This window comes from Leuciscus leuciscus (genome assembly GCF_965113295.1).
Source record: "Leuciscus leuciscus genome assembly, chromosome: 3".
NCBI classification, from domain to species: Eukaryota; Metazoa; Chordata; class Actinopteri; order Cypriniformes; family Leuciscidae; genus Leuciscus; species Leuciscus leuciscus.
In genome coordinates, this window is record NC_138727.1 from 53,113,311 (window position 1) to 53,137,302 (window position 23,992).

General features: G+C 38.3%; 1 protein-coding gene across 7 annotated transcripts; it reads right to left on the reverse strand.

The window, feature by feature from the left end:
- Positions 1-301: 301 nt before the first annotated feature.
- LOC309493710 (uncharacterized protein) lies at positions 302-16,690 on the reverse strand. Of its 7 annotated transcripts, none has more exons than XR_014204035.1 (7): positions 14,687-16,690; positions 13,185-14,523; positions 12,982-13,091; positions 10,891-10,991; positions 10,156-10,302; positions 6,904-7,004; positions 5,961-5,988 (listed from the first exon to the last, which is right to left on the reverse strand). XR_014204035.1 is itself a non-coding variant. In XM_082162916.1 (5 exons), the coding sequence occupies exons 2-5, from the start codon at positions 14,479-14,481 to the stop codon at positions 592-594; spliced, it is 1,644 nt and encodes a 547-aa protein (XP_082019042.1). In that variant the 5' UTR covers positions 14,482-14,523; positions 14,687-15,493; the 3' UTR covers positions 302-591. The 7 variants fall into 7 exon arrangements, 3 of the variants coding, with proteins under 3 accessions (XP_082019042.1, XP_082019041.1, XP_082019043.1); XR_014204037.1 differs by lacking the exons at positions 5,961-5,988; positions 6,904-7,004 and adding exons at positions 9,483-9,591; positions 9,746-9,797; XR_014204034.1 differs by lacking the exon at positions 6,904-7,004 and having other exon boundaries at positions 5,856-5,988.
- Positions 16,691-23,992: the final 7,302 nt, after the last annotated feature.

The following is a 23,992-nucleotide window of genomic DNA, read 5'->3' on the forward strand; positions in this document are numbered from 1 at the left end:
AAAATACTTTCATTCCCACAACAAAACTTTCCGAAACTCTGCATAGACTCAAACACCTTTAAACAGGACTAATTTGGCCTTTGTATTGATGGCAATTAACTGGAAGGGAATGAATAATGTTTTTAAGCTGGGAGGACAGGATGATGCAGAAAAAACAGAGATTAAACACAAGTGGTTGACAACAGGATATTAACATGCATTTACTCAAGTGTATAGTATATGAGGGTCAGTGTTCTGCCATTCATTTATTAAGATGGTATGAATAAATATAACACAAATGTGAAAAACACCCTTATTCACCTTATGAGAAACTGGATATTGTGAGTTTATTATAGAATAATCTCAGTTCTTGTATAATGGCAATTTTACATTCGTTTTAACAAATTTCATCTGAACATCCACATTTGGTACATTACAGTCAATTATAAAACATAACTGATATCACAATGGAGATTTATATACAATGAAATCAGCCGACAGTGAGATGATAGAAACCTCAATCAGAAATGACATGATTACAATAACAATGATTCCATAAAATAATATATAAAAGTGAACAAATAATCAAATATAACAACAAGGGTTGGAATTTCAACTCTCACAAATCCCTTTTTTCTTCTCAGAGCATGGCAGATCATTCCAGTTGTTCAGGACTGGATTTTCAGGCATCAGTTCAATACAGTCCTCATTTCCACGTTGGTCATTTGGTTCACCTTTGAGCCAAAACCTGAATAACATGTATCAAATTTCCAATTATTAGGACACATTTAAATTATAACAGCCCTTCAGTTTTATTCAGCAACCAAGCAATAAGAATAATTATATTTACATTTACTTTGGAAGAAAGCAACTAAAACATGAGAAACATCACAAGCAATATTATGCAAGAGCCAACAGTAATCACATTATTACAACAGCAAGTTTCAAGAATACGCTAAAAGGTACAGAAGTGAGCAGAAGTGAAAGTGCAGAAAAGTATTGTATTTATAGGAGGTGCCTTTGTATCTGCAGTTCAAGTTAAGTGGTTGCATAATAGGTCTTCAGCTGTGATAGTCTCACTTTACTTAAAAAAGAGAGAGAGAAATAAAGCACAAATACAGTGTTTTAGCACTAACCCTCGATTCAGTGGTGAATTATCAACCCATTTCATGTTGCCCTCATTCTCAATGTCAGTCAAACCAATCCACACTCTCTCCTTGACAAATGAAGATATGAACCTCTGTGTGAAAAAAAAAACACAAAAACAAAACAGATATAACAGAAATTGTGATTACACTTTCTCTCCTTAATGAAATATAAGGGTTGTCCCATAAAAACTAAAGGGTTACTACTGTATTTTTTATGGTAAAGTACTGGGAACCACAGCTGATGTTTTTTTTTTTACCACACATTTAAGTCCTAACAGCTGAATTTTTAATTTACAGATATTATTTGTAATTTTACAGAGTTTTGAGTACAATAAAAAAAAATTTTTATTATTATTTATTTATTTTTACAGTGTAGTGTATTGGAAATATGCTTGCTCTAAATGTTATCTTGTTGTTATTGAAACACGCTTGTTCTGAAGGCTATTTGGTTGCTATTGGAAAAATGCTTGTTTTAAAGGCTATCTAACAATGGTTGCTATTGAAAATTGCTTGCTCAAAAAGCTGTTGTTTAATTTTATTTCACAATCATATTATTTCACAATGCCATTTAGCCTAGTCATTTTTTGGAACATGCCTGTGTTTTAGGCTTATCTATCTGGTGTCATTGCCAAACATGTTGTGCTAAGCTAATCTAGGTATCAGCAATATGCTTGTCGCTGTTTCAGCAACATCAATACTGTACTGGTTGCTTAATGCAAATGTTATCGAATATATGCTCATCACTTAGGCTTAAGTGTAGGCTCTAGTATAATTGCACATACTGTACTAAGTGACATGCTGTGGTAATCAAGCGTTGTTTAAGGTTTATCTGGTTGCATAGAAGAAAGAATGAGCATTTTTTCAAACCGATTATTGCAACATGCTGTGTTAAAGTTAGCACATCCTTGTGGCTAAAGCTTATCTAGATTATTGGTAACATATTGTGCAAAATACACCGCAGAAGTCTGTCATTCAACACTAACAATATCGTAGCTTGATGATCCCGTAAATGAGTGTGGAATCATGGGAGTCGTCATCTTCACCTCCACAACCAATGGATTTCAGTATGACGGGAGCAGAAATACACTGTATTTCATAGCTTAGCTGCGCACTGCATATACTCAGAGCTACAGGGTGTATGCTTCCTCTGCCAACTACACTAGTTTTAGCAATAGTTCTGCGATTATACAACATGTTTGTTGTATCAGATTTTGCTGCCGCTAGGGGTGTAAGCTTCCCCCAATATATCCCATTCAACTGTTAGATTGGCTACAGCAACACACTTGTTGCATTGTGTCCTTGCTTGCTCCAGCATGGGGTGATGCTTCCCCTATAAGATTGGATCTATAGTGCACAACATATGCCACAAACACCAGGATGTATTAACCATTCTATTAGCATCAGTCGTGTTGGGGGAAGTGTGTGTATAAAAAAAATATATAAAAAAAAAAAGCCATCCAGATTTTCGCTGTCAGTCTCAGTTTGTGTTTGGGGGATAGTGGCATGTGGTTTTGTTTTGGGGGGTTATTGCTGCTTTCCCTGCTTTTATCCATGCTTGGCTGCATGGATGCACAGGGAGTTCTTGCTCATAACAGAACCATACCGCCAATCCTAACTGTATGCTATTGTCAATCCTGTTTGACGATAGTGGTCCTGACAGAACATGGGCTAATTTTCATTTTTGTGTGAACTATCCCTTTAAGATCCTTTGTCTAAAGACAGTGCTCCTCACCACATTCACTTCCTTCAAGAGGGTGGGGGACCTGCAGGCATTTTCATTCAGCGAATCGTGCCTTGAGTTCAAGCCGGCCGGCATCTGCGTCTCCCACACTCGTAACACAGTTCAGTGGCTGTGGTGCTTTCCATAGGGACCCCATTACGTCAGTATCGACGTAACATTGAACATGACTGGCTGAATGGGAACGTCTCAGTTACTGATGTAACCCTCATTCCCCGAAGGAGGTAACGGAGACGCTACACCCCTCCTGCCACAACCCTGAACCACTGCTGAATAGCTGAATGTGTGAGTGCGAGCCAGCCTTATATACCCGATTGTGTCTGGGTAGGAGTGGCTCGGCCTGCAAATCTCACTCACCAATATTCATTGACCCGTTTTTACCTACTCAGAGGTGATTGAGGCTACCAAGTGAGACCGCAATGCGTCAGTATCAACGTAACGTCCCCGTTCCCTCCTTCAGGTAACAAGGGTTCCATCAGTAACCGAGACGTTTGGTTTAATGTTACTTGTCTTTTTTTTGTAATTGTTTCTGAATTTTACTAGCAATTTCTGTTAACCCCCTGAGGTCGGCTGTCGCGCCGGCGCGATAGGCTCGTTTTTTTCCTTATCAGTTTTTCAGAGACGAAAAATACTCTGTTGATTTTGATCTTACATACTTGTGTTTTACATCACTCAATCCTGTTAAGTGTGTATTATTTTTGTGTATACTCACAATAAAAACAAAGTGTTGTGCTTTTCGCCAAATAAAGAAAAATAAACATGATGCGAGTTCTGCTTTCTCTCTGTCAGTGTAGTCCATTCTGAAACGCGTCCGAAAATGAACTGTAACTCAGCGAATACTCAGCTTGAATTCTCTTCTTTTAAATGAAGTAATTTTTATAAAAAAAACTAATATTCACAGTTTATGTAATATGTATGAAAAGAGAGAGGTGTCAGTCGTTCTCATCTCAGCTCATTAAATTGAATGTGACTCCGCCCACGGAGAGCGAGCGCTATTCAAACGCAAATGTGAGGCGATCCCATATAGACCTGTGAAACGCCCACATCAGCTGGATAACACACACCGCGAGTTCACTTTCAGACTCATGTACTTAACGACGCTGTGAGGAATAATACTATCTTGATAATAATCCTGGAAAATTTACCTCAGAAGTTCTGGAAGTTTCATTTCGAGGAGCAAACGGATCCGGCTGAGGAATAGGTCAGTTCTATTTGCTTTGTTCTAATCGCAAGTGTCTGTACACGCAAAAAGACTGTTTAAATATGAATCGCGTTTCTGTGTGTGAATGAATGAACAGATTTTACCAAACTCTATTGCTATACAGAGATGAGTAAAAATCGACTACAAAATCGGATAGATCATAAAGTTTTTACTGTAAAATACTGCCACATCAAATAAGCTTATAATGTTGCCAATTTCTGCTCATATGAATTGAATTACGTATGATAAAATGTATACTTTAGTTTTTACAAAGAAAGATTACACTGGAAATATTGTTACAATTTTGAATGTTGTTGTAATTGTATAACCTTTTTAATAAAAAAATAAAAAATAAAAAAATATATTTAGAGGATAGATACATTTTCATTTTTAGTTTTTTCAATAACCATGCATAAACATTATTCTCTCAAAAATACAAACATGTACATACATGTTGCTCACATATTATAGTAGCCCTGTTTGTGCTAAATAGAGTGTAATTACACCTTTGCCATTAATACATTTATAAGCAACTGAAAAAAGCACAAATGTAAGAGCATGTCAGAACATCTCAAGGACCCCAAAAACACCTTAGACCCCAGAGTGTTAATGTTTAGGGCCACATTTACTGTGTATTGCTAATTTCAATAGGTTAAAACCCACCTAATATGTTCAGTCTGAATGGGTGAACCAGTAAAATCAACTGGCCTAAATAGCTCACTCAGTCAGAAATCACCACTTTTATCCACGTGCATGTATTTAAATATGTTCATTTACAACAGAATTGTCTTGAACCGGTTCTGTTTTCCACTGAACTCACCTGCTTCTCTTCAGTGTTGATGATGATCAGATCAGCTCCTCGATCTCTGCAGAACTTCCTGCTCTCAGACCAGCTCTTCTTCTCATTGGATATGGAAAAACAAGCTGAAACAACACAGGTGTTCATACATAAACACCTTTCAAAGATGTATACATAGTAAAGATGAAGAGAAATATAGGGAAAAAATAAACTATAAAAACAATTCGTACAGACCTTGTTTAGTAGGTTTCTTCTTTAGTTCTTTACTCAAAGACATGACTTTGCTTTCTAACTTTTTTTTCTCAGTAGTGAGATCATTGACTCTGGTCTCCAGCTCCAGTTTCTTCTTCAAGTTGTTCTTCAGTTGGTCTTTTTCAGTCATTAGATCAGTGTAATTGTGCTGTAAGCTGTTGATAGTGTGATTGAACTCTTCAACTGTTTTCTTGTAACTCTTTAACTGGTCTCTCTCTGCTGTGATGGTGATGTGCTGAAGTGTGATGAAGACCAGCAGAAGAACACAAATGAGCCCGAGACACACTGTCATCAACACCAAACACCTGCATCCTCCTGACAAACAGAGACAAAACACACATATATCAGTTAAGAATCATTCACGCCATATGAAAATGTTTCAAATCAACTCTTTTTGGTAGGCCTAATCTACCCTTGTCTTTAGATAATGCTGTAGATATTTTACAGTATATTCTTTTATAAGACAAACATTGCTCTACAGTAAAATATCCAAATAAGAACATGGTGTAAAACATTTGCTTTATTAATAATTCCCTGTTAATTCATTCAATATAAAAGCAGAAACACTTTCAATAATTTTTTTCTAAGAACAATATGCCATTGTATGTGACAAACATTAGTGACACCATAAACAACACCATCTGTGACACCATCTCTGCTTTAAAGTAATTTTCTGCTTACTGCGCTTTTCATCGTTTCCTTCATCCTGGTCGTTACTCTGTGTTGGAGGTCCAGTTGTGTTCTTAATATCTCTGTGTTCAACATTTTGATAAATTTCCTCTGCATCCATTATTCGCTGTGTCGGACAGTACGTCTTCACAGATGAGGTGTGGTCCTCAGAATGATGAGTAGTGTTTTTGAAGTGCTTACCCTAAACAGGAAGTGGTGTCATTTCACACTGGCATTCGATAAGAATAAAGACGTGTGCTGTGTCTCAATTCGCCTACTCATACTACGCCCTAAAAGTATGTACTCTTTTTGTGAAGAAAAGGAACATACCTTTGAGTGTGTAGCAAAAGAGTACACAGTTTGGGACATACTATCACGTCACACAATTGCGTCTTTAACGGTTGCTCTCTGTCGCATCCTGTCACAGTAAACTGACCTGTCAATTATCTTCTCACAGTTAAAATCCTCCACATATTTAATTTCCCACCGTATCGGAGAGAAATGCAGAAGCACGTTGATCTGCAGTAGTGGGTCTTTCATGTGGAGATCTTCTCATATTAATGCAGAATGATGCATTTAAAATTTAATGGCCAAACAAATCTTTATAAAAGTCCACATTGTTATTGTAGATCAAATATAACAGATAAAACATTTTATCAGGTTAAACTTTGATTAGCCACTCAAATCTTTATCTAAACCTCTCACCGTCGGTCGCACATATCTGCCATGTTTTGTAGTTTTTTAATACTTTTTACTCGTGTTTGTAGTTCCTCCTCCAAAGCGCAATGGGTTGTGGGCAATATTAGCTGTTATAGTGAGCACGGATCCACACTTCGAAAATCCACTGGAAATAGTACACCATCCGGGGACTTCTGGCATAATATTTTCAACATACTATGCTTTGGGACACACATATTCTAATCTCACATACTATTTAGAATGGATAGTATGGACATTGGATGCAGGGTGGGAGTCCAATTAAAAACTCCCTGCAAACCCATACTATTATGTTTGTGTACTGTACATTCAACCACATGTTATCCGCTTCAAAAGCCAACAAGAGGAATCTGTGAGCACTCAAATAAACTCAAACACACTTAAACAGGCCAAACTGGACCTTTGTATTGATGATGCAGGAAACAGCAGAAAGTGCCTGAATCTGATGTTTCTGCTCCTCTCTGATCACTGATAAACCTGCTCTCTGCTGCCCCTGCTGGACTGGAGCAAATATAGCCATAGTGCAATAAAGCAGAAACACAAGAATGAAATAAAAACAAAATGCTGTGATAATAACAGCCTTTTAGTCCAGTCATTTTAAGCCAAAATGGGGGTCAACCTTGAACAAATTGCAACAGAAGCAAACTCAACTGATTTTGTATCCTCAATATGTCCTGAGTAAAAAAAAATAATAATAAAAAAAAACCCAGAAGCATCCCATTAGGGGAAAGTTTCGAAAAAGACCCAAATATAGCCTATTCATATCTTACGTGAATAGGGTAAAAAAATTTACCTTTAGATATCACCATGAAAATTACTGAGTTGATTACTTACATCAAGACAAACAAAAAATGTATTACAAGTTTTTTATTGTTTGTTAACATGGACAAACGGTGCATAATCTAATTATGTATGTGCTAATTTGCATAAATACCACAACAGGTCTAAACACTGGGCCAGGGGCCTGTTTCAATAAGGAGGTTCAACCAACTCTGAGTTAAAACTTGAACTCTGAGTTGACTTACCCTGAGATGGGAAACTCTGAGTTTTTGGTTTCAGAACAGCTGAAATGAGTTAGTTCAATCAACTCTGAGTTGACTGACTCTGAGTTAAGCGCGAGCACCACAACTATAAAAAGCCATTATCAATGGAGCGCAGATATTATGAGTCACCATGGCAACAGCGCCAGACAAAAAGAGGTCTTCACATTTCTCACCAGCAGAACTGGATGAGCTTCTGCAAGCATATGGAGAGTACGAACATTATGTCGTTTATAAGTTTACATTTTAATTACTGTTATACAGTGATGGGTGTAATTAATTACCAAGTAATCTAAATACTGTAATTTAATTAAAGGGATTACTCTTAATTCTTCTGTAATTTAAAGTTAAATCTGATGTAATTGAATTAGACTATAGAACAATTCTGTATAGGCTATTTAACATACATTTTTAAAAGTTATATTTTTAATGTAACCTTCTCCCTCTACACACTTTGGTCAATTCAAGAATAATTCATGCAATTGTATATTGTTTATTTGAAAGCATTAAAAGTGCAGTTTCTTGTCTCTCCTTGTATTGTTCAAGTGTTTAAGGTTGACATGGGATTTAGTAATTAGTAATAAGTAGACCAATAATTTCTAAAGATAGTCATTATTACATTAATCTAATTACACTGTTGAAGATGTCATTTGTAGTTAGTAATACAAGTAACTTACCCAACTGTTATAATATCAGAGGTGAAACTGGAAGAACAGTATGTTATTCAACCTAATTTTAATTTTCATGAAGGTGCAATCCTGCAGGCATTAAAAGAACATGGCAGCAGCTGAAAATTAAATATAAAAATATAATTCAGTCAAGTAAGGCTTGAGCATATCATGGGTGTAGGCTACCTGACTTTACAAACATTTGACATAAATAACTAAAGCATCCAGTGTCTAGCAGTGCAGCAGAATTTTTGGCTGAGGGAATTCCTGGAGGGACTTCAGAGCCAGTCCCGAAGATCCAAGGGCCTTCATAAAATGTAAGAGGTTTACATATGTGTTATTTTTTATATAGGCTATTTTTGATATTTCCATTTATTTTACTTTGGGTTGGGTTGTTAGTTGTTGGTCCCAATAGATTCTGATGGTAATATCTGTCTTTTGGAGCCTCCTGTCCCAACAGAACCCCAGGCAGTTGTAAGTAGCCTACTCAATACACCAGAAATTATGACAAATAGTGTTATAAAGGGCACTCAACCAAATGCTCATCTTCACAGGACGATGGGGATAAAGCGTTTCTGCTGCCACATAGAGGCCTACAGAGGTAATGTTAGTGAGTGTGGAAGAATAGCAGGAGGACGGTCCATCAACTTCTGGTGCACAGATGAACACAGTTCAGTGATTTTCAGTAAATGCCACAGTTTAATTCTGTAGAATTTGTTTAGAACTACATTATGTAACTCTAATCTACTACTGTATTTTCAGTTGCCAGTTAGGAGTTATATAGACTTCATCTTATTAAAAAAACAACAACAAAAAACACATCAGTAAAAATAGCAATATTTTTATTTATTAATAAAATATTAATTGTATTAATAAAATGTACTGAAAGAATGAATGAGGTGTTTAAACACCACTTCCTCTTTAAAAAGGGGAGGAGACCGAAAGAAACTCTGGGTTTACCGAAGAAAACCTGCTCCCGACCAGGTTAGGTTCACAGAGTAAGTTACCATGGTAACTGACTCTAAGTATAAGTTACCTCTCTTTCAGAAACGGGCTTGACTTACTCTGCTTTCTCAGGTTTAACATACCTCCCATTCTGAAACAGAAAACTCAGAGTTTCCCTCATTTCAGGGTTAACATACTCAGAGTTTTCACTTAACCTCCTTTCTGAAACAGGCCCCAGGTGAAAATGTCTTGTTGAATCTTGTTGACACATAACAGTAAAATACTTAATGTTAAGGTCTGAATGGAACCCATTTAGGCTACCCATGAGCATTAATACATAGAGGCAGGAAGAAGTACTTTAGAAACCAGCCTTTAATAATTTTTAAGAGATGGGCTTTGGGGCTGGGTTCGTGGGACTGTTTCTGGGGGACGAGTCTGAGGGAAGAACAGGAGACAATGGTAAGGAGAATGCAGAAGACAAAAGGTAGGCAAAATAAAAAGTGAATCCCCAGAAACAGTCTCACGGACCCAGCCCCAAACCCCATCTCTGCAATAATAATGAATAAAGGCTGGTTTCTAAAGTACTTACCTAATCAACTCAGTAATTTTCATGGTGATATCTCAAGGTTAAAATGTTGACCCTATTCACGTAAGAAAAAGTATGAATAGGCTATATTTGGGGTTTTTTTTCGAAACTTTCCCCTAATGGGATTCTTCTGGGCTTTTTTTTTTCCTTACTCAGGACATATTGAGGATACAAAATCAGTTGAGTTTGCTTCTGTTGCAATTTGTTCAACCTTTTTTCATAAAATTACTGGACTATTTGAGAAACAGGATGTTGTGAGTTTATTGTAGCAATGAGAAAATAATGTCAATTTTACATTTTCATTCTAATAAATTCATATGGACATCAGCTGGCAGTGTTTTAAAAGACAGAAACCGCAATCAGAAATTATAAATTTGCAAGATGAGTCAATAAAATAATAAAAGCAAAAGTACCTCAAGACTGGATGAAACTTATTTCTCACAAATTCCTTTTCTCGGAGCATGGCAGATCATTCCAGTTGTTCACACAGTGTTTTTTAAGAATCCAGTTCAATCCAGTCCTCATCTCCACTGTTAAATGGTTCACCTTTGTACCAAAACCTGAATAAAATGTGTCAGATTTTCAGTTATTCATGACCCCAAATTTTCAAAGAATTTTTTGTATATGAAGGGTGGGAGCCCGGATTACTGTACAAATATTTTTTTTACAAATATGACAATATACACACACAAACATATGTTTTCTCCGTAGTGTGCATTAAAACTGACACAAAGTGTCATTTTTAACACATCTCTTTTTAGAGTGTGGGTGACAACAGGATATTAACATATGCATTTACTCAGTGTATAGTATATGAGGGTCAGTGTTCTGCCATTTATTTACTTGGGTATGAAAGTAAAAGTAAAACACTGACCACCATAATGGTGACTTAAAAGAGAGAGATTTTCTCCTTCAGTGATTCTGCTTGTTAACATCAGGTGTCTTCAATAATGGTCAATCATCACTCAATTAATCATTTAATTATCTCATTAACTTTAACACTCTTGAGTGTTAATTTAACACTCATATTTTAACACTGAGTCTGGAGCCATATAAACTCCCAGGATAGTTAATTTAACACTGGAGTTTTTGCTGTGTTGGATAAAAGTGTCTGCAAAATGAATAAATGTAAATGTTTTATCACTTACCCTTGTTTCAGTGGTGAATTATCCACCCATGTCATGATACCCTCGTTCTCAAAGTCAGACAAACCAATCCACGCTCTCTCCTTTAAAGAAGATATGAACCTCTGTGTGTGAAATAAAAACATTAAACAGTGAGAATCATCATTACATTTTAGATCTTCATCTGGTATTATTTGTTGGACAAAAGATAAAGACAATTACCAGCATTAAAGGTGCTGTAAGTGATGCCACGCATTTTTTAGGCCAAAACATTTTTTGTCACATACAGCAAACATATCCTCACTATCCGCTAGCTGCCTGTCCCCTGAACACACTGTAAAAAAAGACACCCTCTAGACACCCCAGGCTCCACAAACGGCAACAAAAACAAACTGGGCTCACCCGCACCATGAAACACAACAAACAGTGCTCCAGCCAATCACCGACAAGACGTATTTGAGGGTGGGGTTTGGGGGGTTAGTGTGCGCGTACACATGAAGGGGGTGTGGAGGAGAGAGAAGCATGAAGAGGGAAGTTTGAATTATGGCCGACACACGACCAAAGAGACGACGTTCCGATCAACAAATTGCAAAGAAGAGGGACAAGGATAAGAAACACGCGAAGTACCGAATTTACATCGGAAAAACCGTTGAAAGGTGGCGAGAACTCCGCCGGCAGAAGGGCTTCCAATCCGACATTCAGTTGCTCTGTTTTTGCAGAACAGGTAAATCCATATTTCTTTCTAAACTGACGTTCATGTTCGCCAAACCATCACAAGGATGTAATTAGCTAGAACTAGGCAGTCAGCGTTAACTTTGGTCAATACAACATGTATGTTTGTAGCTGCTAGCGATCAATCTCTATTGTAAATGATCAAGCAAATTCACAGTAGAGCGACAATTTGTGTGAATGATGTTTTCATCCACTGTTTGTTATGAATTTGAATGTTCATTTATAGGCTATTGACAACTTTGACTAAATTTGTTTACGACGTTGCCGTGGTTTATGCTCACTGGGAAACGCGAAGCTAACGTTATCATGCTATTCATTGCGTCCTTGTGTATGGGAGCTATAATTATAACCGCTAATTTTAAGATAATGTTTCTCTTTTTCTGCATTCTGTTCTGCAATATATAAAAGCATTTATCTAACTCGGCGACATTACACATTGCTTTAAGTATCAGTAAAACTTAACTTTGTAGTGACTACTTTGACTTTCCTTTATGCCGGAAGGGAGAGTTCCTTTCACTGGAACTAAGGGGCCAAGCCCAACCCCTGAAAAACAACCCCACACCATAATCCCCCCTCCACCAAACTTTACACTTGGCACAATGCAGTCAGGCAAGTACCATTCTCCTGGCAATCGCCAAACCCAGACTTGTCCATCAGATTGCCAGACAGAGAAGCGTGATTCGTCACTCTAGAGAACATGTCTCCACTGCTCTAGGGTTCAGTGGCAGCTGCTTTACACACTGCATACGGCACTTTACACCACTGCATCTGACGCTTTCCATTGCACTTGGTGATGTAAGGCTTGGATGCAGCTACTCGGCCATGGAAACCCATTCGATGAAGCTCTCTACGCACTGTTCTTGAGCTAATCTGAAGGCCACACAAAGTTTGGAGGTCTGTAGCTACTGACTCTGTTGGCGACTTCTGCGCACTGTGCACCTCAGCATGCGCTGACCCCGCTCTGTGATTTTACGTGGCCTACCACTTCGTGGCTGAGTTGCTGTTGTTCCCAATTGCTTCCACTTTGTTATACAGTAATACCACTAACAGTTGACCGTGGAATATTTAGTAGTGAGGAAATTACACAAATGGATTTTTTGCTCAGGTGGCAACCTATCATGGTACCACGCTTGAATTCACTGAGCTCCTGAGAGCGACCCATTCTTTCACAAATGTTTGTAGAAGCAGTCTGCATGCCTACGTGCTTGATTTTATACAACTGTGGCCATGGAAGTGATTGGAACACCTGAATTCAATGATTTGGAGAATATTAATGTAAATGTATTTCGGGCCCTCACCAGGTGGGGGTAGTATGCGTACAAAGGGATTTTTAACAGATGTTTCTTGTATTCTTGAGCAAGCTCTGTATGCCACTGAACTCACCTGTCTCTCTTCAGTGTTGATAATGACCAGATCACCACCATGATCCATGCAGTACTGCCTGCTCTCAGACCAGCTCTTCAACTCATTGGATGTGAAAAGCCTACCATTTCCTATTTAATAAACAAATACAATTATTATTTTTTATTTTTTATTTTTTGGATAATAAAGTGCAATACTATATGGACTCATTCATTTTTACACACCTCGTTTACATAACTTCCTTAGTTCTGTCTCCAGTTCCAGTTTCTTCTGACTCAAAGAATCAAAACTTCTCTGTAACTGGCCTTTCTCAGCAGAAAGATCCTTGACTCTGGTCTCCAACTGGCTTTTCTCAGCAGTGAGATCTTGGACTCTGGTCTCCAGCTCCAGTTTCTTCTGACTCAAAGAATCAAAACTTCTCTGTAACTGGCCTTTCTCAGCATTGAGATCATTGACTCTGGTCTCCAAATGGCTTTTCTCAACAGTGAAATCATTGGTTCTGGTCTCCAACTGGCTTTTCTCAGTGGTTAGATCTTTGACTCTTGTTTCCAACTGGCTTTTCTCAGCAGTGAGATCTTTGACTCTGGTCTCCAGCTCCAGTTTCTTCTGACTCAAATAATCAAAACTTCTCTGTAACTGGCCTTTCTCAGCATTGATATCATTGACTCTGGTCTCCAAATGGCTTTTCTCAGCAGTGAGATCTTTGACTCTGGTCTCCAGCTCCAGTTTCTTCTGACTCAAAGAATCAAAACTTCTCTGTAACTGGCCTTTCTCAGCATTGAGATCATTGACTCTGGTCTCCAAATGGCTTTTCTCAGCAGTGAAATCATTGGCTCTGGTCTCCAACTGGCTTTTCTCAGTGGTTAGATCTTTGACTCTTGTTTCCAACTGGGTTTTCTCAGCAGTGAGATCTTTGACTCTGGTCTCCAGCTCCAGTTTCTTCTGACTCAAAGAGTCGAAATTGTTCAGTAACTGGCTTTTCTCAGCAGTGATATCTTTGACTCTGGTCTCCAGCTCCAGTTTCTTCTGACTCAAAGAATCAAAACTTCTCTGTAACTGGCCTTTCTCAGCATTGAGATCATTGACACTGGTCTCTAAATGGCTTTTCTCAGCAGTGAAATCATTGGCTCTGGTCTCCAACTGGCTTTTCTCAGTGGTTAAATCTTTGACTCTTGTTTCCAACTTGCTTTTCTCAGCAGTGAGATCTTTGACCCTGGTCTCCAGCTCCAGTTTCTTCTGACTCAAAGAGTTGAAGCTGTTCTGTAACTGGCCTTTCTCAGCGTTGAGATCATAGACTCTGTTTTCCAAATGGCTTTTCTCAGCAGTGAAATCATTGGCTCTGGTCTCCAACTGGCTTTTCTCCAGTTTCTTCTGACTCAAAGAGTTGAAGCTGTTCTGTAACTGGTCTTTCTCAGTTTGATATCTTGAACCAGTCTGTAACATGTGTGTAGCTTGTATTTCTCTCTCTGCCGTGAGCTTGATATACAGTACTATAATGGCGGCCACTAGGAGAACGCACATGAGGAACGCACACTGTGCTCAACACAACACACTTATTTCCTCCTGGCAAACAGGAAAATGTTTTTTTTTTTAAATCAATAAATTTTCTCGTTAAAATAGTAAGGCTTTTAAGGAACATGTTCATAATTACAAACATAATTGAACAGATGTTGAAAATTACTGCTATTCAATATAAACATAATTTAAATCACACTAAATGTCTTACTGTGTTTTTGAGCTGTTGCTTCACTCTGGCTGAGTTTTCGGTCCTTATTAGCATAAATATCTTCATCTCTGTCCAGTCCCCTCTCGTTGCACTTGCTGCAGGTCTCGCTATCAACATTTGTATAAATGCCCTCCAGTTCCATTATGACTTCTTCATTGACTTCCTGCTCAGCTACTGTTCGGACGCTCTTGCTTACTGCTCCGCGCTTTGCTCTATCGCTTTTATATTTTATCCCTCTATATTTTTATATTTTAGCTCCTTTTATCACCTAATTTTAACTTCAGCAAATCAGCACAGTCCTCAAACGACAAAGTTTGGATTACTACAAAAACGCAGAATTCTTCTACCCGACCAGCTTACATTCCGGGGAAAAGGAAAACACAACTGCCTACAAGGATAAGAGAGAAAATGCCTCTTCTGGAATCTACTTGCTGCACTAACTGCCACAGACTTTTACAAAGGATTGCAGTTCTTGAAACAAAGTTATTTACGGGACCACCAAACCAGACGGAACACACAACAGAGATTCGTCATGGACACCCTCAGCATATAGCCGGTGAGTCCCTTGAAACTAGTGCTCCTCGACAGGTAGAGAAACAAGATCGACTTACAAATCGATGGCACAAACAGGGAGCGAGACCCAAAGGCACTCGAGACATCAGATTGTCACGAGCCTCACATGTTACCGCAGTAGCATCCTCTACCCCAGATACAGCTCTGACAAGGATTGCAAACACTGGTCTCCTACCAACACCTATACATCTTGAGAACAGATTTGAAGTACTAATGAATGTAAATGAGGAATCCCCAAATGTGATGAGTGTGATCGAACACAGACTGAATCAGCCAGTAGCTAACACTGATGCTAACTGGCGCTCAAGGTCGAGCAGACAGCGGCACTCAGCTCAGAACACAGCCGAGCCCAGGACTCTGATAGTGGGGGACTCCATAGTCAGAAACATTAGCAGCAGGGACACAACTACATGCTGCCTTCCACAAGCAACAACTTCTGATATAAACAGGGAACTTCAGAAAATTCTAATGAAACATAAGACTGCAAATCGACTCATCATTCATGTGGGGAAGAATGATATTCATAAAGAGCAGTCAGAACTCCTTAAGAAGGATTTCAATGAACTTTTTGAAACACTTAAAAAACTGAAAGTTCAGACATTCATCAGTGGACCACTCCCAGCAAGAGGAACAAACAGGTTTTCACGGTTGCTTGGGCTTAATACATGGCTGCAAAAAACCTGCAATATAAAAGGAGTAAACTTCATTGACAACTTCAATCTCTTCTGGAGTCAGAGACAACTGTTTCATCAGGATGGCCATCACCCAAACAAACTTGGCTCAAGAGTGCTAAAGGACAATATCTACTTCTCCCTCAATCATCCTTCTGCAGCGTGTGCCAATCCACTCAATCTGAACGGCACACACACACCTGGACACAGTATGAATGACCACAGGACTTCACTTCAGAATGGACATGATGTTGACATTTCACACAAGGACAATGATAACACCACTGAGCCACAACAACCTCTGCTCACGGACACAATCTCAGCTGCGCCCTGCCCACAGAGCTCACCACAGACAGACACATCAGAACTGCTCCAAGATTCAGCACCCAAGGACGACTTGCTGGAAAACAGCCAGGGAAGCCAGGACAGCATATTACAGCCTCCGATAACACCGGAACAACAGCCCCTTTCACCAGACACTTTTTCCCTCTCGCCAGCAACTCCACTTCTGTGCTTCTCACAGAAAATGGAAGAACTGGTGTATGCTGGAACCAAACTATCCCACTCTTTTGCTGCAAGCCCCCAGATATCAACCAAAAAACGTCAGGCACCGCTACCACCAAAAAAGCCTGCGGGCCCAGCTCACCCTCCTCCTGCCTCTGTGAGAGCTCTTCGGCCTCTGCCACAACGCCAGGGCCCACACCCTCCTCCATCTGCTCGAGGTGAACCAAAAACAACTGATACCAGCTCTCAGTGACATACATGTGTCGGGTCCCCGTTATGATAACAGTAACTTTCTCAGATGTTTACAGAACAAGCGGGAACCCAGTGTGCCTGTATCTTTCTCTATTGCTGTTCTATTACAAGATAGAAAGTCTAAGGCCTTCAATAGCCGTACAGCAAACTCAACTAATCTGGTGCCTATTACACGTCAAACTAAGATTGGTGTAGGGGAAAAAAAAGTAAGACTGTTAAGTTAGCAATTTTAAACATCCGCTCACTTAAAAATAAATAACTTCTAGTCAATGACTTAATAACCACAAACAATCTGGATTTTATGCTTCTAAATGAAACCTGGCTAGAAGACAGCTGCAGTGCAACAATCCTAAATGAAACATCACCTCCTAACTTTACTTTTATGAGTGTCTGCAGAGCTGTTAAAAGAGGTGGGGGTCTAGCTGCTCTTTTTTAAAGATATCTATCAATGTAAGCAAATATCATTTGGGAATTACACGTCTTTTGAATATCTGGGTATTGTGTTAAAAGGTGCTCCGCGCATTTTACTCATCATTATTTACAGGCCTCCAAAATACTCTCCAGCCTTTGCTGAGGACTTTACAGAACTGTTATCAACAATTACCTCAGAGTTTGACTGTTTTGCCATTGCTGGAGATTTTAACATTCACATAGATAGTGCAGAAACCAATATGGCAAAAGAAATCAAAACTGTTTTAAAAACTTTTGATCTGACTCAGCATGTACATGGACCCACACACAATCGCGGACACACTCTAGATTTACTTATTAGTAAGGGTCTAAACATCTCATCGATTGTTATTAAGGATGTAGCACTGTCTGATCATTTCTGTATTTTCTTTGATATATTGATCTCTCCTGCCATTGAAGCTAGATCTGTGTCTGTCAAGAAGAGATGCTTAAATGAGAACACTAGTGTACTATTTATGAAGGCTATATCCTTAACACCAAGCATATCTGCTGACTCTGTTGATTTTCTCCTTGATTCTTTTAACTCAAAAGTTAAAAGTGCAGTTGATGATATTGCTCCTGTGAAAGTCAGGAAGAAGAGTGGCAGACAAAAAGCACCTTGGAGAAACTCAACAGCAGTGCAAAATATGAAAAGACAATGCAGAAAAGCAGAGCGCATGTGGCGGAAGACAAAACTTGTAGTCCATTATAACATCTACAAAGACAGCCTGCATGCTTTCAATATAGAACTAGGCAAAGCTAGACAGACTTTCTTCTCAAATATTATAAACTGCAATTTAAACAACACACGCACACTTTTTGCTACTGTAGAGAGACTGACAAACCCCCCAAGCCAGATTCCCAGTGAAATGCTCTCAGACAACAAGTGCAGTGAGTTTGCTTCTTTCTTCTCTGAGAAAATCAATAACATCAGAAAGATGATCAGCACATCCTTGAGTTGCGCTGGGGTCAGACAGATCAGACCACCTGAGAAAGTAGTAACTTTGTCTGATTTAAAAAAAATTGATGGCAAAATTTTGGAAGAAATCGTACAGCACCTTAAAACATCAACATGCGCCCTTGACACACTTCCCACATCTTTTTTCAAAAGTGTGTTAAACAGTTTAGAAGCAGATCTTCTAGAAGTGGTAAATGCCTCACTTCTTTCTGGGAGTTTTCCAAACTCCCTAAAAACTGCAGTTGTCAAGCCCCTCCTGAAAAAGAGCAATCTGGATAAGACCATATTAAGCAACTATAGACCGATCTCAAATCTTCCTTTCATAGGCAAGATCATTGAAAAAGTTGTCTTTAATCAGCTGAACAAATTCTTAAGCTCGAATGGATACTTTGACAATTTTCAATCTGGTTTCCGACCGCATCACAGCACAGAGACAGCGCTCATAAAGATAATAAACGATATTCGCTTAAATACTGATTCAGGCAAATTATCAGTGCTGGTACTACTCGACCTCAGTGCTGCATTTGACACTGTTGATCATAACATACTTCTTGACAGGCTGGAAAACTGGGTGGGGCTTTCTGGGATAGTCCTAAAATGGTTCAGGTCATACTTAGATGGGAGAGGTTATTATGTGAGTATAGGAGACCATAAGTCTGAGTGGACATCCATGACATGCGGAGTCCCTCAAGGCTCAATTCTTGCGCCACTCCTGTTCAACCATATGCTCCCAATGAGCCAAATAATGAGAAAGAACCAAATTGCTTACCACAGCTGTTGGGGATTGCCCCACTGAATGCCAGTTCTTTAATGTGCTTAACCACTTCAGTACTCTGATCAGAGAGTAGGAGTAGGAGTCATCATATCTTTTCCACCTTTTATTCTGTGCAGGTTTTCACCATATAAACATTATACATTGGAGGTAGTTTCTGCAATAAACATAATTAATTAGCTAAATGATAAATAAACATACTCACATAAGCTACTGCTGTAATAAACAGTACATTACTAATTAAACTATTTCAACAGCTCTCTCAAAGTGTTTAGCCAAATAATAAACAAGCAAACAGAATATAACAGAGCATATAAACAACTTAAACTACATTATACAGCGTCCTCGTTATGTTATTAAAGTATAATAAATATAGAATATCCTTATACAGATGCATACACATAGTTAAACGAGGTAGCCTATTGTCAATGTTAGCAAGATAAGCCACGATGCTAGCGGCACTTTCACGTGCGTTTAACCTGACGAACTAATATACATAAAGATCGCGAAACACCCGCGAATTACAGGCTTAATGTTAAATATAATATCAGCAGCATAACCATTCAGTATTACGAACATAAAGTTAGGAAATAAACTCACTTTGTCAATAACTTTTGTCCTGCACTCAAAGATGCTGCACTGGTGGAAAACACGTCATATTCTGACCGGTCTGTATGCATAATGAAGAACGCGTCACTTACGCCAAAAAGCATCCAATGAGATTGCGTACTAAATACTTCCATATACTAAGTATTCTACATAATAGAATAAACTTAAAATATATAGAATAAAGCAGTAGATAATACTAAAAGAAATAAAAGTTAAAGAATTCACAACAACAGCTATGCAGACGACACACAGCTGTACTTAGCCCTTTCGCCTAACGATTACAGCCCAATTGACTCCCTGTGCCAATGCATTGATGAAGTCAACAGTTGGATGTGCCAAAACTTTCTTCAGTTAAACAAAGATAAAACTGAAGTCATTGCGTTTGGAAACAAAGAGGAAGTTCTCAAGGTGAACGCATACCTTCACTCTAGGGGTCAAACAACTAAAAATCAAGTCAAGAATCTTGGTGTGACACTAGAGTCAGACCTTAGTTTCAGTAGTCATGTCAAAGCAATAACTAAATCAGCATACTATCATCTCAAAAATATTGCAAGAATTAGATGCTTTGTTTCCAGACAAGACTTAGAGAAACTTGTGCATGCTTTCATCACCAGCAGGGTGGATTATTGTAATGGACTCCTCACTGGCCTTTCCAAAAAGACCATAAGACAGTTGCAGCTCATACAGAACGCTGCCGCCAGGATTCTGAGCAGAACCAGAAAATATGAACATATCACACCAGTCCTTAGGTCTTTACACTGGCTCCCAGTTAGATTTAGGATTGATTTTAAAGTATTATTACTGGTATATAAGTCTTTCAATGGCCTAGGACCTCAATACATTGCAGATATGCTCACTGAATATAAACCCAACAGATCACTCAGATCATTAGGATCATATCATCTAGAAATACCAAGGGTTCACTCTAAGCATGGCGAGTCCGCTTTTAGCTATTATGCCAGCCGCAGCTGGAACCAGCTTCCAGAAGAGATCAGAGGTGCTCCTACTGTGGTCACATTCAAATCCAGACTCAAAACACTTCTGTTTAGCTGTGCATTTACTGAATGAGCACTGTGCCACTGTTCGTCTGACTGTACTGTACTGTACTGTACTGTATTTCATTTTATTTTTCTAAACTGTTTTAATTATTCTTATTTCTTTTTATTATTTTAATTTATTCTATGTAAAGCACTTTGAATTGCCATTGTGTATGAAATGTGCTATATAAATAAACTTGCCTTGCCTTGCCTTCTTGTCAGTTGAGCTGTGGACTTTAGGAGAATGAGTGCAGGGTTTAATATAGAGAACCTCCCCTAGAATTTACATATTGCTGACCAACAAAAATTCTAACTTTGATGCACTGTACATCTTCACAACATAAATGTTATAAATGTCAAACATGTTGGGTTCATACTTCATATAGTTACTCACAAAATGACTTCAAACATTAATGAATCTTTTTGTAAAAAAAAACAAAAAAACAAAACAAAGATAAGCATTAAAAATGAACTTGTTACAACCATTCTGAACTTTCTATTGAGTATTATTTGCGCTCAGTGTCACTATGAGGTGATGAACTTCAGACTGATGTGCTGTGTTAAACACATATGCACATTTCCTTCCAAAGAAACTTACTTTTACATCCTGCTGAGCTTGAATTATTGGAAAATTACACATAAGGTTCATCACACAACATAAGGTTACTCTATGTTGAAGATTATAAATAATATAATATGTGCATTTCAGAATCAATATTGAATCAGTACACTCTAAAAGTTTATTGTTTTGGGACAGTAATCAGAATAGATGACCTTGCTAGACTTCTTTTATTAGGAAATTTGCTTTGTACGATTTGTAAGAAATTGTAACATTGTTGGTATATCAAGCTGGTATAGATTATTTAATTTGCCAAGTAACAGGATAGTTATTTAAAAAAGCAACAGTCAAAATTAACTCATGTTTAACATACATTGAAAGTTATGGCTAGCAGTGGGAGGACATTATGTTATTCAACCTGGAATGTGAATGGCCTGGGTTGTCCAATTAAAAGGAAGAAAATACTGGAACATCTGAAAACTAAAAAACAAGATGTGGTATTCTTGCAGGAAACACAGTGTTGTCCCCAGGAATCAGTTAAATTATTTAGGGACTGGGTAGGACACGTGTCCTTTAGCACTGGGTCATCTAAAAGTCGAGGAGTAGCTATATTAATTAACAAAGGCTTACAGTTCAGGCTCAGGAGGGAGGTTAAAGATGAGGAGGGCAAAATAATTATAATACTAGCAGAGATACAAGGACATACTCTGATACTGGCCAATATATATGCACCCAATGTTGATCACCCTCATTTTTTCGTAGACTTAAAAAGTAAGTTGCATGATATTGGACAGTATACCATAATTCTGGGAGGAGACTTCAATGTTGTCTTAGATCAAATCCTTGATAGAAGTAAACCAACATTAAGTAGAATGCCTGACTCTGTTTTGCTTGTTAAAAGAATGTGTTCATCTATGGGTCTAGCAGATGTGTGGAGGTTTTACCACCCAACGGACAGAGATTATACTTTTTACTCAGGAGCCCACAAAGTCTATTCAAGATTATTTTTTTTATTTTTTTTAAAAATAATTTCTAGCTCCTTGCTGCCTGCCACACTATCCTGTTTAATTGATAGCATTCTGTTAACAGACCATACCATGGTCAGACTACAAATGACCCCATATCAGGAAACAGAAAGCGTTTTAATTCATCTTTATTACAAGATGTGGGATTCAAGGAAGATCTTCAAGCCCAGATTAGGCTATATTTGGAGACCAATGTCCCCACAGCTCCCTCTGCCATAGAGGCCTGGGAGGCCATGAAGGCCTTTCTAAGGGCATATATATTTATTATTCAATATTCTTCTCATAAGAAGAAGGTCAATGCTGCTAAACTCACAGAAAGGAGAATTAAGAACACTGAAGCTAAATCAAAAAGGAATATATCTGAATCTATTTTAAAAGAATTGACCCACTTTAAATATGAACATAATATTATAATATCCCCCCCAAAAAACTGAATATCTTTTGTCCAGGGCCAGGCAGACTATTTTTGAATCGGGGGATAAAGCAGGGACATTTTTGGCTAGGTACATTAAACAAAAAGAGTCCAAATCTTCGGTAGCAGCAGTGACGACTGGGGATGGAAGCCTGGCAACTAAATCTAGGGAAATAAATGATGTATTCAAGAAATTTTATATAAATCTTTATACATCTGAAAACTGTCTGCCACAGACAAAGAGATAATGTCATTTATCAACAAATTATACCTTCCAAAGCTGAGTGTCTCACAACAGTAGGACTTGGATTTACCTATTAGTTCACAGGATACTTTACAGCAGAATTTGTTTTATGTTATGCAGAAGACATATTACCATTATTTGAAAATATGCTTGCAGAAGCATTTGAATTTGGCAAATAACCTCCCTCCTTAAAGGGTTAGTTCACCCAAAAATGAAAATTCTGTCAGTAATTACTCACCCTCATGTTGTTCCAACCCCGTAAGACATTCGTTCATCTTCGGAACACAAATTAAGATATTTTTGATGAAATCTGAGAGCTGGATCACTCCTCCATAGGCTTCTAAGGGACAGAAATTTGCTGGCCCAGAAAAGTTATTAAAGAGATCGTTAATATAGTCCAAGTGACTCCAGTGGCTCAATCTTACGTATATCAAGCGACGAGAATACTTTTTGTGCGAAAAAAAAATAAAATAACGACTTTATTCCACTATTCATTTCATTCTCTCTGGGCCTCGAGTTGGTTCACGTAGTGTTTAAGCGCAGCGCGTCTGTGTTACACGTCACCACGTAGGCTCACCGACGCTGGTTATGTGTGTAATGCCTGTCACGTACAACACTGACGCGCTGCGCAAAAACACTACGTGAACCAACTCGAGGCCCAGAGAGAATGAAATGAATAGTGGAATAAAGTCGTTATTTTTTTATTTTTTTTGCACACAAAAAGTATTCTCGTCGCTTGATATACTTAAGATTGAGCCACTGTAGTCACTTGGACTATATTAACGATCTCTTTAATAACTTTTCTGGGCCAGCAACTTTCAGTCCCTTAGAAGCCTATGGAGAAGTGATCCAGCTGTCAGATTTCATCAAAAATATCTAAATTTGTGTTCCGAAGATGAACGAATGTCTTACGGGGTTGGAACAACATGAGGGTGAGTAATTACTGACAGAATTTTCATTTTTGGGTGAACTAACCCTTTAAACCAAGCAATTATCACACTTATACTTAAAAAAGAAAAGGACCCGACTGACTGTAAAAGCTATCGTCCACTTACTTTTACATCCTGCTGAGCTTGAAATATTGGAAAATTACACAACATAAGGTTACTCTATGTTGAAAATTATAAATAATATAATATGTGCAACCTTATGTTGTGTGATGAACTTTATGTTGTGTAATTTTCCAATAATTCAAGCTCAGCAGGATGTAAAAGGAAGTTTCTTTGGAAGGAAGTGTGCA

What these genes read in the sequence shown, in the direction of transcription:
- LOC309493710 (XM_082162915.1), bottom strand. Translation starts at nt 14,481, where the DNA reads ATGTGCGTTCTCCTAGTGGCCGCCATTATAGTACTGTATATCAAGCTC. An exon ending in AAGGAAGTTATGTAAACGAG is followed by an intron (nt 13,092 to 13,184) that starts GTGTGTAAAAAT and finishes TTTATTAAATAG; the next exon opens with GAAATGGTAGGCTTTTCACA. An exon ending in AATTCACCACTGAATCGAGG is followed by an intron (nt 728 to 1,115) that starts GTTAGTGCTAAA and finishes CATGTTATTCAG; the next exon opens with GTTTTGGCTCAAAGGTGAAC.